This window comes from Lycium barbarum, chromosome 5 (assembly GCF_019175385.1).
Source record: "Lycium barbarum isolate Lr01 chromosome 5, ASM1917538v2, whole genome shotgun sequence".
NCBI lineage: Eukaryota > Viridiplantae > Streptophyta > Magnoliopsida > Solanales > Solanaceae > Lycium > Lycium barbarum.
In genome coordinates, this window is record NC_083341.1 from 108,122,742 (window position 1) to 108,137,867 (window position 15,126).

Consider the following 15,126-nt stretch of genomic DNA (forward strand, 5'->3'; position numbering starts at 1 on the left):
GAGAACGAAGTCACACATTCTCGCACATATGACCAGACGCCAGTATTTAAAGTATTTAAAGTATTGAAATAATATTCTAAGTTCGAAAGGACCCTTAAAGTGACAGAATAGGTAGAAATAATACTTGATGTGAGAATGTATTCAAAGTGACTTTTACTTATAATCGAGTCATTCAAAAGATATCGTGGCTATGATAAACCTCATGTAGGCCCACCTTATGTTTGGGCGTAAAACTTGTAAACCTATCAAAATTATTGACTCTACTAACCTCTTTTAGGCGTTTTATACACATTTTTAAGATAGTTATATCAGAATTTTAATATTGTTTTTATATCACACTCGGTCTGAAATGACAATCCTAGAAGAGCTAATCTCGAAATAAAATAACCAAATGATAAAAGTGTCCTCTAACTCTTCTTCCATACTTTAATGGGTCGTTCGGTACGTAGATAAAATTATTCCCGATAATTCTGGGATTAATTTATCTCATCTAGGAGATCGAATAAAATAATTCAGGATTAATGAGATAAGATGGGATATCCCATCTTTAAGTTTGAGATGCATTTTATACTTTATTTGATATAAGGAATAAGTTTACACCTTCTACCAAAGATGGTACAAAATTAATCCACAGTTATTGGTGGGATATTCCAATTAATACCGTATACCAAACGACCCTTTAAGAATTTCAAGTTAAAATTGGACATAAGAATTTATCCAAATTTATCTATTACTCCCTCTGGGTCATATTGTATGGTTTTTTATTTATCTTTTATGATTATTTTAAAATAAATAATTTTTTACATAATAAAAAAGATATTAATTATTTTTTAAAGATTTATTCTTGTTTAGATTAGTGAGTTTTTACATCATAATCAAGAAACAATATTAAAATAGGTTATTTAATTAAGGTAGTTTAGTGAAACACCTCTTATTTTCTAGGGCGGCTGAGTGAATTGTTTAAAGAGTGCGCCTAAGTTAAAAACACCACATAATATGGAACATAAGGAAACTATATGTATATTTTTAACTGTACTCGTATATTTCTTTTTTAATCCAACATAACGAATCACACAAATGATTCTATTATTATTTAATTTCCACATTATAATTTCAATAGAAATAAATATCCTCCTTCATATTTATGCAAACTTATAATTAGTCTCCCAATCTCAATTTATGTGATACTTTTGGCTTCTCGAAATTCAAATTGTATGAACTTTGTTCACCATTTTAAGATGTATTTTTTCACCAAATTGATATGGAAAAAATCGTAACTTATACTACTACTTTTCATGTAGTTTTCAAATATATGAATTAAAATATTAAGTTAATCTAATACTTCTTCCGTCCCAATTTATGTGGCACCATTTGACTTGACACGGAGTTTAAGAAAGAAAAAAACATTTTTGAAATCTGTTAAAACAAGCCTTAGATATTTATCTGGCTGTAAATCCTCTCATAAAATTAAATTATTTTTAATTATAGAAAGAAATTAAAAAAAAATGTGTGACATAAATTTTGACAAAAGGAGAATAATTTAGTTTTAAAAATTAATCAAATTCATCCTCAAAAAATGAAAAAAATATTTGGAGGCGGAGAGAGTACAAGGGTAAGATCAGACTAATAACCAAATAATTAGATTCGTTTATCTCTAACAAGTATGGGGGACCTCTCTTCCTCTTCTTACCCCCACACTTCCTTTCTTCCTTCAACTTCCCTTCTTTTCCTCTTCTCCTTTAGTTTATTCTCCCTTCTAAAAAAAAAAGAAAAAGAAAAAAAAAGAGAGCACCCACTTCAAATAACAAACAAAAAAACAAGGTTTCTTATCCTTCCCACTCCAATTCCAAGCATATAACTTATATTTGAGTATTTCTTACTAATTCACACTACTTTTTTTTTCTACGATTTTTTAGATATATGGATGATGAAATGTATGGTTTCCATTCAACAAGTGATTATGCGGACAAAGCGTTGATGTCACCAGAGAATTTGATGATGCAAGCTGAGTACAACAATTTCCACAACTACAACAACACTTTGACAACTCCTATGTTTGGATCCGATGATATTCAATTATCATCTAATTCTTTCAGTACTACTCCTCTAAATAATAATAATAATAATAATATTCATCAAATTAGAGCTAGCAACTGTGGAGGGGGCAGCAGTAGACACGATGATAACAATAATGAAGATTATGATGAAGATGGTTCAAATATTATCAAGGCTAAAATCGTCTCTCATCCTTATTATCCTAAATTACTCGATGCTTATATTGATTGCCAAAAGGTTAATACTCCTTAACACTACTACTAAGCTTTTGTATACATGATTTAATATAGAGAACATTATATTTACACTGATTTTTAGTGTCTTACATATATATTTCTATGATCTAAATGAAAAATTGTAGTTTTTCTTGAAGTACACATCCACCACTGAGTTTAACCTAAATATATTTTCATCATCATCTCTTAGAGATATGGTTTTCTATACTTATGATTTGCTTTCTTCTTCACCAAAGAGGGTTTATGGCTTTCGAAATCTTTAGCTTTTTTAAGTTGGATGTCGATCTTATCTTCTTTTTTCTCAGTACTTGTGATAATCCTTTTGGTGTGTATTTAGTCTTTAGGTTGTGAATTGATTTCATTATTAAACTGTATTTTATACTGTGAGCATATATAACTTAAATTGTTACAAAATTTTTATTTTTCAGGTTGGAGCACCACCGGAGATAGCAAAGCTTCTGGAAGAAATAAGGCAACAAAATGACTTTCGTAAACCAAACGCTACTTCCATATGTATAGGAGCTGATCCTGAACTCGATGAGTTTATGGTTAGTTCGTTTATTTTTCTGTTTGTAGAATATATTGACTGTTATTGACTTTTCTTGCTAGTAATATTTCATGGTTAAGTTCTTGCAATTTCTCGAAACTTAAATTTAATTTATTTATTTTCTGTGAACAGTTTGTTTGAAATCATGACCATATGTTGTTTATTTTGTCAAATAGGAAACGTACTGTGATATATTGGTGAAGTATAAGTCCGATCTGTCTAGGCCTTTTGATGAAGCAACAACGTTCCTCGGTAAGATTGAACTGCAACTCAGCAATCTTTGCAAAGGTAAGTCAAATACTATACCTACTCTCTCTTTCTCTTATACATTAACTGTATAAGTATAGTGCAACTGCAACTTATAAACGAAAGTGGTCACGTTAATAAATACACTTTCTTTGGAGTTACAAGTTGTTTTGCGTTAACTTATTTGCACACTTACAGACCGTGAAAATTGAACTTACATTATTGTGCAAAATATTTGTGTTGGGAACACAACTAAATAAATGAAAGTTTGTTCTCTCTAATGGCGCTTTAACGTTTAGATAAGATAGTCACATACTTTAACAATTTGATCACCAGTACCACTAGATTATACACTGAGTATTGCATTGACTATAGTTGTAAATTAAGGAAAAGAACAATATTATTAAAAAATCACTTGGGTAGTTGGGTGGCACAATAATAATATAGCATAGAGCTCCAAAAAAAAAAAAAAAGACCAAAAGGTGTCAGAAATGAAAATAATGGTATGTATGACCGAGAGTTTATTGCCTTGTGTATTCAGGCCGTGGCTAAGTATACGATTTTGGAAACTTTGCTTGTTTTGTTGGAAATAATTCACTGATAGTAGCAAACTTAGTAAAAGACTATGTATTTTCCTCAGGGTTAGATCTTGTTCAGTGCAACTGGGACCTTTCATATCCTAGTTTTACTCGTATTGTTTTGTGGTGCTTCGCTTGTCTCTCTTGCTTTTTGTTTGGTGTCAGCGATTTTTTTTTTTTTCGCATTTAAAACCACTTTGGCTCAGAGATTCTGATTTTGACGTATCACAATTGAGGTGACACGGCTATAGTAGCTCTTTCAAGAACAGTGACGTATGTCCTCTATATCTACCCTAGCCTTCCTTTTCCTAGATCACTGCTCATGATATACATAGGGAGCACATCTGAAACTGACCATTATATATTTTGTGCATTTATGTGACTTTGGTACTAGTATGATTGGAGTGACTATGGTACTACTTAGTTTCCTGTAAAATCAAGAAAGATTTGCAACTTATGGAACATATCTGGCTATTTCATTTCTGCTGTTTGATCAAATGGCCTTCTACTAGGGTGACAATCATGCAAGTCATGACCATCTTCACTATACATCCACGTTTATTTGTTTTTGGTCTTTTGAGGAGGGATGTACAAGTAAAACACACTAATCACTTAATCACGGTTAAGTGGTCTATGTTTTTACTTAATTTGTAGTTAGGTTCAAATTGATTGGGTTAGTGTAAACATCAAGTATTGATGACTATTTACCCGATCGAGTTATCATGACATGTTTTGAGTATATACTACTTTTTATGGAACATGATTGTAATTCTTGTTCCTACGAACATATGAGAGTGTTAAATTAACCCAAAACTTTAAGAAGACATAATGGTAAAATATTAAAATCTAGGATATAATCAGCAAACATCCTTTTAAGTTGTACGAAAAATAGGGTTTTATAGTTCTTGTACTTGGACTAGTTTCCAACTCGGATATATTCTCATTACAAGATACTTCATCTCGGTCAAGATCACTATTATAGCATTATTTACATTCATCTTCGTGACTATACTCTTATTATGTTGCCCAAGATTCTTCAAAATACAAAAATATCGTTGGGTGCATGTTGGATTTTTCAAAAGTTATGCATTTTCTGAGTATTTAACATAAGTGTGACGACATTTTGATCGGTACAACGGAACAATGCAACTCTTAGTACAATGATGTTGGCCTTTACTTTCTCTAATGTCAACAAAGACCATGTTGAGTACAGTCTACAATAGTTGCATGTATTCTCCGAATGTGCCTTGCATGTGGAACTGCAATTAATTGGTCTCTGCAAAAGGATGTTCCAATTATTCTACTTTGAATCTGATGTTCTGGCCTTCAAAGCCTTAATAAATTTTCTTTTTTTAAGGAATTTCAAGTTCCAATAATATAGTGCTTGCTATGTGTGTTTGGCAGACTCATCGGAAATTGTTTGATTTCTCATTGGTGTGCAGTTAAAGTGTTTATCTTCCTTTAGCGAATGATTTATCACCCTTGTTCTTATCGTAAGAGGTTTAAATATAAGAATCTTAACTGACGTGTCACGTGACAACATTGATCTTTTGTTCAATTTCCTCTCTTTTGATCAATTCTCATGATCTTCTGTCCTGTAGCCTGGCAGCCTTAACTATACATGCCAAGTACAATTGGAACTTCTTGTTTATTATGTTTGCTTTGCAAAAGCCCTTTGTTTTGATCTGGATTAAGGCTTAGATTAATTAATATATTAATTAAATGGGATAAAGTTGTGTTATTTTATGCTTCTCCACGCATTAGAAGCTGTCATTGTCTACTTCTCCAAAGATTGGTTTTGAGGCAAATGGCGTTTGATCTGTAGATTGCAGCAGCCTTATATTAAAAAATGGGGAAAAAGGGTGGTCTTAAGGTGGAAAAAAATTGAAGTTGTCAATAATAATTAATGGGTGTTAAGTAGATAAATTCTTTGTGTTTGACAAAGTATAATTGTTTTTTTTTCAAAGTACAACTTACCTTTTTAGTGATGCTTGACTATACAGAGGGATTAATTTATTAAGCTGGCCTCGTGTGCCTTATTTACTTAACTTACCAGTTCAACTGATAATAAAATTTGGTTTAGTGGAAGTGTTGTATGACTGCGTATGTTCACGTGCTTAGATTGCATTAAACGTGTTTAACTGATAACTGCTGGATGCTGTTTTCCATTTGGCTGCTGCTTTTCTTTTAGTGGAAGTTGATGCATGCTGTTATGATGCTTGAGATGTAAGCTGAATATGTGTGATTTAATTCTATAGTAAAGATGTCAGTAGTAAACTAGTCAAACATATATAATAAATCTTCCCATGGAAAGAACTAATTAATGGTTCGTATATATTCGACCTCAATTTGCTTGTCATCGTGGGGCAGTAACCTTCTTGATGTCACCTTGATAAGTGCGTTTATTTGTGCTGAAACCAATTTTGTTTCTTCATCTACTTTCTTTTTTGGTCTTGATATTTGATAGTATCAAACTTTGATCTTTTTGACTCTAATTGAGGTTTAATCTGGAACAAATTTCAGTTTAGGCAAAGTTTCCTCATTAATGATTTTATCTTTTTAGCAACATGAGATCGAAGGTTAGTCCGTAGAATTAAAATGTCATTATTTCCCCGTTTATTCTCACCTAAACTATCTCCCCTACAATATTGTAATTGTATTTAGGTTTTTCATTGGGAACTGATATTCATTAGTGGCTATGTTCTCACGCTTAATATTTCGGAATACCTTTCCAACGTGTTATAAGTCCAATTAATATTTCGGAAGACCTTTAGAACGTGTTATAAGTCCAATTAGAAATTTGCGCATTCATTCTTTCTATGAACACTTCTTTGTTCCTCGCCCGCTGGTACGGTATTATATTTGTGTTACCTTAGGAGAAATCCATCTTCATTATGATTGGTCCACATCGTAGCATCGCTCCAACTATTTTATCGTATAAAGTTAGTTGTTGTTTTTTTAATTTTTTTTATTACATAAGGGATAGGGGAAGGGGAAAAAAAAAGGGGGGGGGGGGGGGGGGGGGGGGGTTTACAACGTGGAGATTCGGACCCTCACGAACAACGTGAAAAGTTTAGATAAACGTGAAAAGTTCAGATAGTCAATCAATTGAGCTACTAGATCCCTACGTATCAAGTCAGTTCATTTAGGTATTATATATTTATTTTGAAAAAGAAAAGGAATTCATTTTTGCTTTTGATTACATGAATATAGTCCATGCGTATTTGTTTGTTTTATAACTATAAAAATTAATGTCTTGTTCGCTTAATAAATACTCCCTTCCTTTCAATTTGGGTGAACTTTTTTGGAGTGCGAGAGTCAAACTTTTTAATTTTGATCGTAAATTTTAATATAGATTTTTTAAGTTTGTAAAAATAAAATTTATATATTTAGAAACTACATAAACAGTAATATAAGTCATGATAATTTATATTTCAAATAATTTTAAAAAAATGTAATGAAAACGTAGTCAAAGAATTACAATAGATTTACATAAATTGAAAGAAAGACAGGGAGGAAGTAAATGTGAAAAAAAAATAGAGTTATTAAAGGAAAAAGAAATAGAAATGAAGAAGGGAGAAAGGTAAAGGGACACAATGGGGTAGGACCAAGGCCCTTATTAATGGAAGAGAAAGGCAGCCCGTGTATAGCGGGTGGTCAATATATCACTCACATGGACTCCCGTGCATTGCGCTGCCAATCCTAACTCTTTTTCTTTTGTTCTTTTCTTTCTTTATCCATGTACTATCATACAGTTGCACACGGACACAATTCTATTTACTCTCTACACATCCATTTAATTAATTTCTTACTTTTATATACTGGTATATACGATCTCTCAACGCACAAATACCCAATAATTTTGCCTCATTAAAATTTAGACGTATCGTTTCATCTCAACATTTTATGCGCTGATATTTAACTGGGACAAGATTTTAAGAAGGAAAAACTATATTTGTAATATATGATTCAAAATAAGTCATAAATAATTGTGCAGTTACAAATTATGTAAATTAGATATTTTAAAGTTAAATTATTATTAAATAAAAAGATGTTTTTAGGTGGAGCTAACTAAAAAATAATACTAATGGACTATCACATATATTAGGATGAAAATAATGATTTTTTTTAAATTTAAAATTTAAAACCTAATCTCTAACATATACCCTCTCTGTATCAATTCATGTGGTATAGTTTGATTAGATATAAAATTTAAAAAATAAAGGAAATTTTTTGAAATTTGTGTCTTAAATTAATGAATAAATATTTATGTGATTGTAAATCATTTCATTAAGCGTAAAATGAGAAAATTTTAAATTAAATTATTTTTAGATATAAAAATATACCACACATTAAAAAGGAGGAGTATTTATTTCTTACTTAGAACCCACTGAGACTGAAACTGGGGGGCCAGGCCGCTGCTTCTGGCATTTGCATAGTGGTAGTCAAATCTTGGTGGGCCAGTAAGTGGCTTCAGTCCAGTCATGGGTCTTTGTGCTCCCCAATGTCTCTTTCCTCATATAATCAATTAACCCCATGTCATTCACTCTATCTGTATACTTCCTCGTGGCTTTCACAACTCACACTTACTTTTTTTTTTTTTTTTTTTTTTTTATGGATTTTCCATTTTAAGATTTTCATATGGTATATCAGCCCACCAAAATAATAAACGACAAATATATAATTTCATATATTAATGTATAATAATCACATAAAATGTACTCCTATATTTTTTATACTATAGTGTATATTTTTTGAGTAGCAAATGTAATTATTTTTGACCGACCAGTTAAAATGTGTAACTTGTCTGTCATTTTATATAACAGTCCTCTTATCCGTATAGTAAAAAATATTTAATTTTAATATTTTTATTTTATTTTAATGATTATGAAGTTCGCTTCACTGGGTTGTTGTTGTTGTTGATTATGAAGTTCACTTTTAAAATAGAATACTTAATTAGATCATATAATATTTTATATCTATTAAACATATATACTAAAGTTTTTATTTTTTATTTTTTTTATATTGAGTAAAGTGTCATATAAAATGAAATAATATATAACAAGAACATACCCAATGTAGTCTCACAAGTGAGGTCTGAGGAAGATCTACGCAAATCTTACTCCTACCTTTGTGGGGTAGAGAGGTTGTTTCCGATAGATTACTAACAAATTCATCCTTTATCCTTTATCATTGTCTCTTAGCTTTATAGCTTCGTGATAAGTAGTCTATAGGTTAGATCAGGGTGAATCAAATTGTCTGAACTAGAATCCTGATAAATGATCCAAATTCTTGATGTGTTCCTTTTCTTTTGTAATTTTGTGTGGTAATCTGTAACATTCAAGTCGATCGAATTTCTAATAAGCTTTACAACTTCAAGCTAGCTCTTGTGTGAGAATTAATGTTTTGGTGAATGACTCAGTAAATAGAGCCACTATTGCATTAATTATCTATGTGCCCAAGTATGAGTCTGAACCTCATTCCTCTTCCAACATACACTTTCTTTACATTCTAATCTTACATAATAATTAAGAAAGTTTTAAAGAAAGTTAACTCTTTGTTTATCGATCATACTCGTAGAAGAGAAGTTCTCTCACCCTTTATGTAAATGTAAGAGTTAAGTTCTCTTTGGACTGCTTTCGAAGGATATAAAGGAGAAGAGTCCTGCATCCTTTAAGCTTTGTTTTCACTCGCTTGAGGGCGCAAGACATCCTTACAAAGACGAAACTTGAGAGCTTTTTCCAACAAAATACTTTGAGTTGACTCTTGTGTGCTTGGGTGTGTATCAAAATCATTATGCCTTTAACAAGATGAATGATGACCTTACACGTGTACATAATTTCTTTCTTATTATTTAGCATAACACGAAACGAGCGCCAAAAAATTCTGTCCAGTGCTTATACGAATAAACTCCATCTTGATCTAAAATAATCAGATGTAGATTTCCTAGTTGCTTGTTCACCTGGCTAATTACAATATGTATATCATTCAACCTCAGAGCTATATTTTTTTTTTAAGAATAATAATCCTTTATCTGGATCGCCTTTCAAGTAACTCAAGATGGAATATACTGTATTCATATAGTCTTCACTCGGTGCATATATGAACCAACTCATAGACACTCACAACATAAGCTATAGATGGCTTCATGTGTGACAAATAAATAATCTCCCAACTAGCTTCTGATAAGATGAATGATGAGCTTACACATGTAGATCATAGGAATTTTTTTTTCTTATTGTTTAGCGCAACACGAAACGAGCGGTAAAGAAGTCTTATAGAACTTACAAACTCCATGTTGATCTAAAATGGAGTTAATTGTGGCAGATGATGGTGGTGTATCATCAGATGAGGAGTTTAGTTGTGGGGAGGCAGAAGGACAAGATGCATCAATGAGAGGTGAGGATAATGAACTTAAGGACAGACTCCTACGTAAGTTTGGGAGTCACTTAAGTACTCTTAAATTGGAATTTTCAAAGAAAAAGAAGAAAGGGAAGCTGCCAAAAGAGGCAAGGCAAATGTTACTTGCATGGTGGAATGATCACTATAGATGGCCTTACCCTACGGTTTGTACTTCTAATTTTGACCCTCTTTTGCTTTTTCATATACCTTAATTAATGTTTTTTCTTCTTGTTACAATCAAGCTGCTGGGCTCATGCTCATAGACAGATTCCAAATTAAAATTTAATGGGTTTCAAACTTTTTAATTCTTTCAAATCTTGGTTTAAAATTTCGTATTCATACTACTTTTTAGGGTCTTTCACTGACACAAGCGGATCTAGAATTTTAAGTTTATGAATTCTAGACAATAACTTTCTCTGTTTACTGAGTTTTGCATTGATTATTTGCACATATTAAATTTGTAATACAAATACAACATTTGAGCTAAACTACCGGGTTCTCCCCAATCCGTAACTTTAGTGCTAGATGCACCCCTGTTTTTTCACATATATCTCTAACATATGTGCCGAGAATGATCGGTTCAATTGTACTTACCCCAAATTCTAGCATAAGCATGTAAAATGATCCTTATAACTGAAAATATATCTTTTTTAGTGCATACTTTCTCCATTCTGTTACAGCCTAGAGTTTTTTCTTGAACATATAACCCTGAAAGTCTATTGAATTGCACTGGGACATAAGCGGTATAGAAAATAAAATTACGTGTAAACTTTCATATTGTGGTTTGGCTTGTATCTGCTCCTAAAAATTTGAAATTCTTCTTTTTTTTTCTGTTTCTTTTTTTGTTGCTTCTTATAATACCCTTATACTACTATTCTTGTTAACGAAGCCAGCAAAGCCCTCTCGAGAAACGGTGGGACCAATTCATTTTTTCTCCTAAATGTGGCGAAGTTATATATATATATATATATAATTATGTACTGATATTGAAACTTGAATATAGGAAGCTGATAAAAATTCACTAGCAGAATCAACGGGACTAGATCCGAAGCAGATCAACAATTGGTTCATAAATCAAAGGAAGCGACATTGGAAACCCTCAGAGAATATGCAGCTAGCTGTTATGGATAATATTAGTGGCCAATTCTTCTCAGATGATTGAGTTGAAATTGTAAACCCTGGCCTGATTTCTCTTTTCATTATATATATATTTTTGGAAAACAAGAGAAAGAAAGAAGTTACTTTGCTAATACTTGATTAATCCAGTCTATAAATAATGGTAGAGATTATTAATTAATGTTGAATTCACCTTCATGTAAATATTCAAGCTAACTGCCAAAATGCTTAACCCCAATGTCACAAAAATGTCTACTCCTTTGATAATATGATGTTTAGAGTTCCTTTGGATTTTCTACGCTTGGAATGTCGACTTTTTGTGGATATGAGTTGTGTCCTTACAATAAATAATTACACTTTAATTTATAGCAAGTTGAGATAGGTATGAATCCTCAACATCATAAATACTACTATGTTTGTAATATTTCAATATGACATACTTAAAGAATTATCTAACATTAAGGGTTCCACACCACTCCCCCCCCTTTTTTTTTTGGTAACATTAAGGGTTCTCTATTATATTCTAATGATTATGTTGTTGGGTTTTTCCCTCCTGTGTGAAATTGGATTAATAAAATCCAATTCAATTTGAACCAGCTAGTCCACTTTTGTCCTAAAATCTACTATATATAGGATAAACTTAGGTCTTATTTCAATAACGCAAGAGTGATTTCATATCAGTCATATAGAGAGAAAAATTGAGAGGAGGTGATTTTTGGACCAGTGAAAATCAGCTATAACAATTCGCTACAATTTGCGTTCCTTGATTTATTAGCCGTTGGATTGTGCTAAAATTTGAACTGGGGGTTCTCAGCATATGGTTCGTGGATTTCAACGGTAGAGATAAGATTTTGTGGTCTGTAGTTTCAGTTTTCGAGTACGAACAGTAGCTCAGTTTTAGGGGTGATTTCTCTCTTTTCTTCATTGGGTTTGGTGCTATCTTTTATATATTGTTGCTCCGTATTTGGCGTTGATGTTTTAGCCATTTGAAGAAAATTATTGTAACTCTTGTTGATTATAGTGGAGTTTTTGTGGGCCGGAGGTTCCATGGATGTTTCCTCTTTACCTTGAACGGATTTTACCACGTAAATTTAATGTCTCTTGCAATTGATTTATTTTGCTTGCTCTGCTATTTTATTGTTGGTATAGTTGCTGTCCAGATTTTCATTTGTGCTGGTGTTTGTTGTCTTCTGTTGATTCAAATAGTGTGGGAAGTTTTGACTTGGATATTTCTTTCATTGTTACCTCGTGGTGCAATTTGATTCTTTATTGTTTTCTTCCCAACATATATATTGTCAAATGTCGATACATTATTTGAAATTAATCTTTCTTTTTCAGACAAAATCCTATTGAAGTTTTGTATTTCACAAGGCTTGATCCGACGTTAATTTCTTAGAAGTTTAGCGGTTATTTTGGTATATTAATTAGAGGGAAGTTTAGTGATGAAACTAGAGAGAAGTTCTTCATCTTGAGTTTAAGGTCGAGACAAGATAAACATGGGATTAGCAGATTCATTTTCATGGACATGCTTATACTTTTCGTATTGTCTCGATTATTAACAGTACATATCATTTTTTTCTTCTTGTTGGATGAGATTCAGTTTGGCTGTGGACACACTATCTACACTGACAAAATGATAGGAAAACATTTGGTTATCCAGGACTATATTTAACGGAGCAGTTAAAAAATGACTTGATATGATACACTAGGGATTTGGTGTAGCACAGTTAGTTTGTGACAGGCTGTTATACAAGGAGGTGATTAATTTAATATTATTTGGGATGTTGATTTATTTGTTGATCATTCTGTTAATATAGTATAAATAGAAGTTACGTAGATATTTTTTGATGTTAACATTTCATTTTCATTTATATATGATATGGAGTAACAATGTGGAAGAGTTCCAAATTTTCTCTCTTCGTTTACTCTTTTCTTCTTCAATTTCTGTACAATGCCACTTCTGTGAGAGTAGTGATATTTTGCACGACCTATTATCTATCCTACAGTATATCAGATTTTCATCTATAGAATAGATCATGTTACTCTATTTGTTTTAAGCTAGCGTTTGTAAAATAGTAAAGACAGGTAAGTAAGGACACAACATTTTTTACGTGGAAACCACCCAGCTCACAAAGGGTGAAAAAACAACGATCTAAACCTCTGTAGGATTTTTCCCAACTCCACTACAACAGTGAGCCTTTGCAACTTCAAGTTACAAACTCTGTAACCTGGGAACTAAACTCTAATTCTTATCTCACTAATATCCCTAGACTAATGGCTCACTTCAAGTTGAATTTGACCAACGTTTATACCTATTGATTTTGTACAATTCGATAAACAATCCTAATACAAGATTCTAGGCTCAAGAATTGCAACACATAAACTCTATGAAACAACTTCTTCTATCTTCTTCGTTGTATTAGGCCGCACTTCAGTAATCAGAACTCTCAATTATTGCATTAACAGGATTTACTCAATAGTATGATTTTATCTCTTTGTGAGTGCGTAGGCTTGTTCATGGCAGGACTTGTGTCATGCCCCAACCTGGGGAGGCGTGGCAGGCACCCGGTGCCTTACTTGACCCTGAGCGTACCACTCTGTAACTATAACTCTGGAGTTAACTCTCGACTTAGGCCGACAAGGCCTACCTGCAAACAGACAATACAAATCAAGGCCGATAAGGTCGTATTTTGAATCATTTGAGAATAACATCTATCTCATCTGAACAGTAAACACACCCAAAACATATGTACATAAAAGTGCAGGCCGACAAGGCCGCCATGAACATCTACAACAAGTAATGCCAAAAGGAACATATACGAGGGCTGACAAGGCCGCTACACTGACATACAAAATGTACATGACTCGTCTACAATCCTCTAGAGATATCAAAACTGTATTGTGGTGGGGGTAGGGCCCCGACCTACCCATCAAGTCTATATATATATATATATATATGAAGGACTCCTAAAGTCTGGACCTGGTAACTCCAGGTGAAATGGAGCTTACCAATCAAGCTGATATCTGGCTCTGTCTACGGGGTTGGTCTATCCGACCGTCTATCCCAACCTGCAGGCATGAAATGCAGCGCTCCTGGCAAAGGGACGTCAGTACGAAATAATGTACCGAGTATGTTAGGTAACTGAATAACTGAAAATTGAAACTAAACTGAAATACATAGTAAACTGAAAGTCAAGGAATATTCTGAGGTGCCCTTACATACTCTAACTCAACACATAAAGATATAGCGATAATATAGCTAGCCGACCACATATAAGGCTTGGTGTATCACTCACTGACCATAAGTCCAGACATCAATATCTCTTACTGACCGTAAGGCCAGCATCAATATCTCTCATTGACCGTAGGGCCAGGCATCAATATCTCTCACTGACTGTAAGGCCAGCATCAATATCTCTCACTTACCATAAGGCCAGTCATCAATATCTCTCACTAACCAAAGGGCCAGGCAACAATAATATATATATATATATATATATATATATATATATATATATATATATATATATATATACCATCAACAACAATTCGAATTCGAAATACCATCAACAACAACCAGAAAAACAACAACAACAACATAGCCACGCTATACCATCAACAACCAGTAACTCAAGCAATAGTACAACGAGCGACAAGCTCGGTTTATGATAACAAACTATAGATTTAAACCCCTCTTCCTTCCAGAATTTGTTAACAACATTAACCATAACACATCCATTTATTCCTACTGATTTTCAGCCACAACATAACCTTAAAATGACCCCATAACAGTCCAACAAGTTATAATAACTTAAAACTGATTTCTCAGATTACTAAAAATACATTTCCGACTTGTGATTTCTTTCAAATCGAGCAACACAACCAACACTACATAATTAAGCCCCTTCTCGTGTAAACCAGAAATAAGATCAACTAAAAAATAAGT

General features: G+C 32.7%; 1 protein-coding gene across 2 annotated transcripts; it reads left to right on the plus strand.

Moving 5' to 3' along the window:
• The first annotated feature begins 1,591 nt into the window (after positions 1-1,591).
• LOC132641108 (homeobox protein knotted-1-like 6) lies at positions 1,592-11,429 on the plus strand. Of its 2 annotated transcripts, XM_060357995.1 has the most exons (6): positions 1,593-1,821; positions 1,917-2,292; positions 2,720-2,839; positions 3,015-3,126; positions 9,990-10,228; positions 11,068-11,429. In XM_060357995.1, exons 1-6 carry the CDS (start codon positions 1,664-1,666, stop codon positions 11,224-11,226), a joined length of 1,164 nt encoding a protein of 387 aa, XP_060213978.1. In that variant the 5' UTR covers positions 1,593-1,663; the 3' UTR covers positions 11,227-11,429. The 2 variants fall into 2 exon arrangements, with proteins under 2 accessions (XP_060213979.1, XP_060213978.1); XM_060357996.1 differs by having other exon boundaries at positions 1,592-2,292.
• Positions 11,430-15,126: the final 3,697 nt, after the last annotated feature.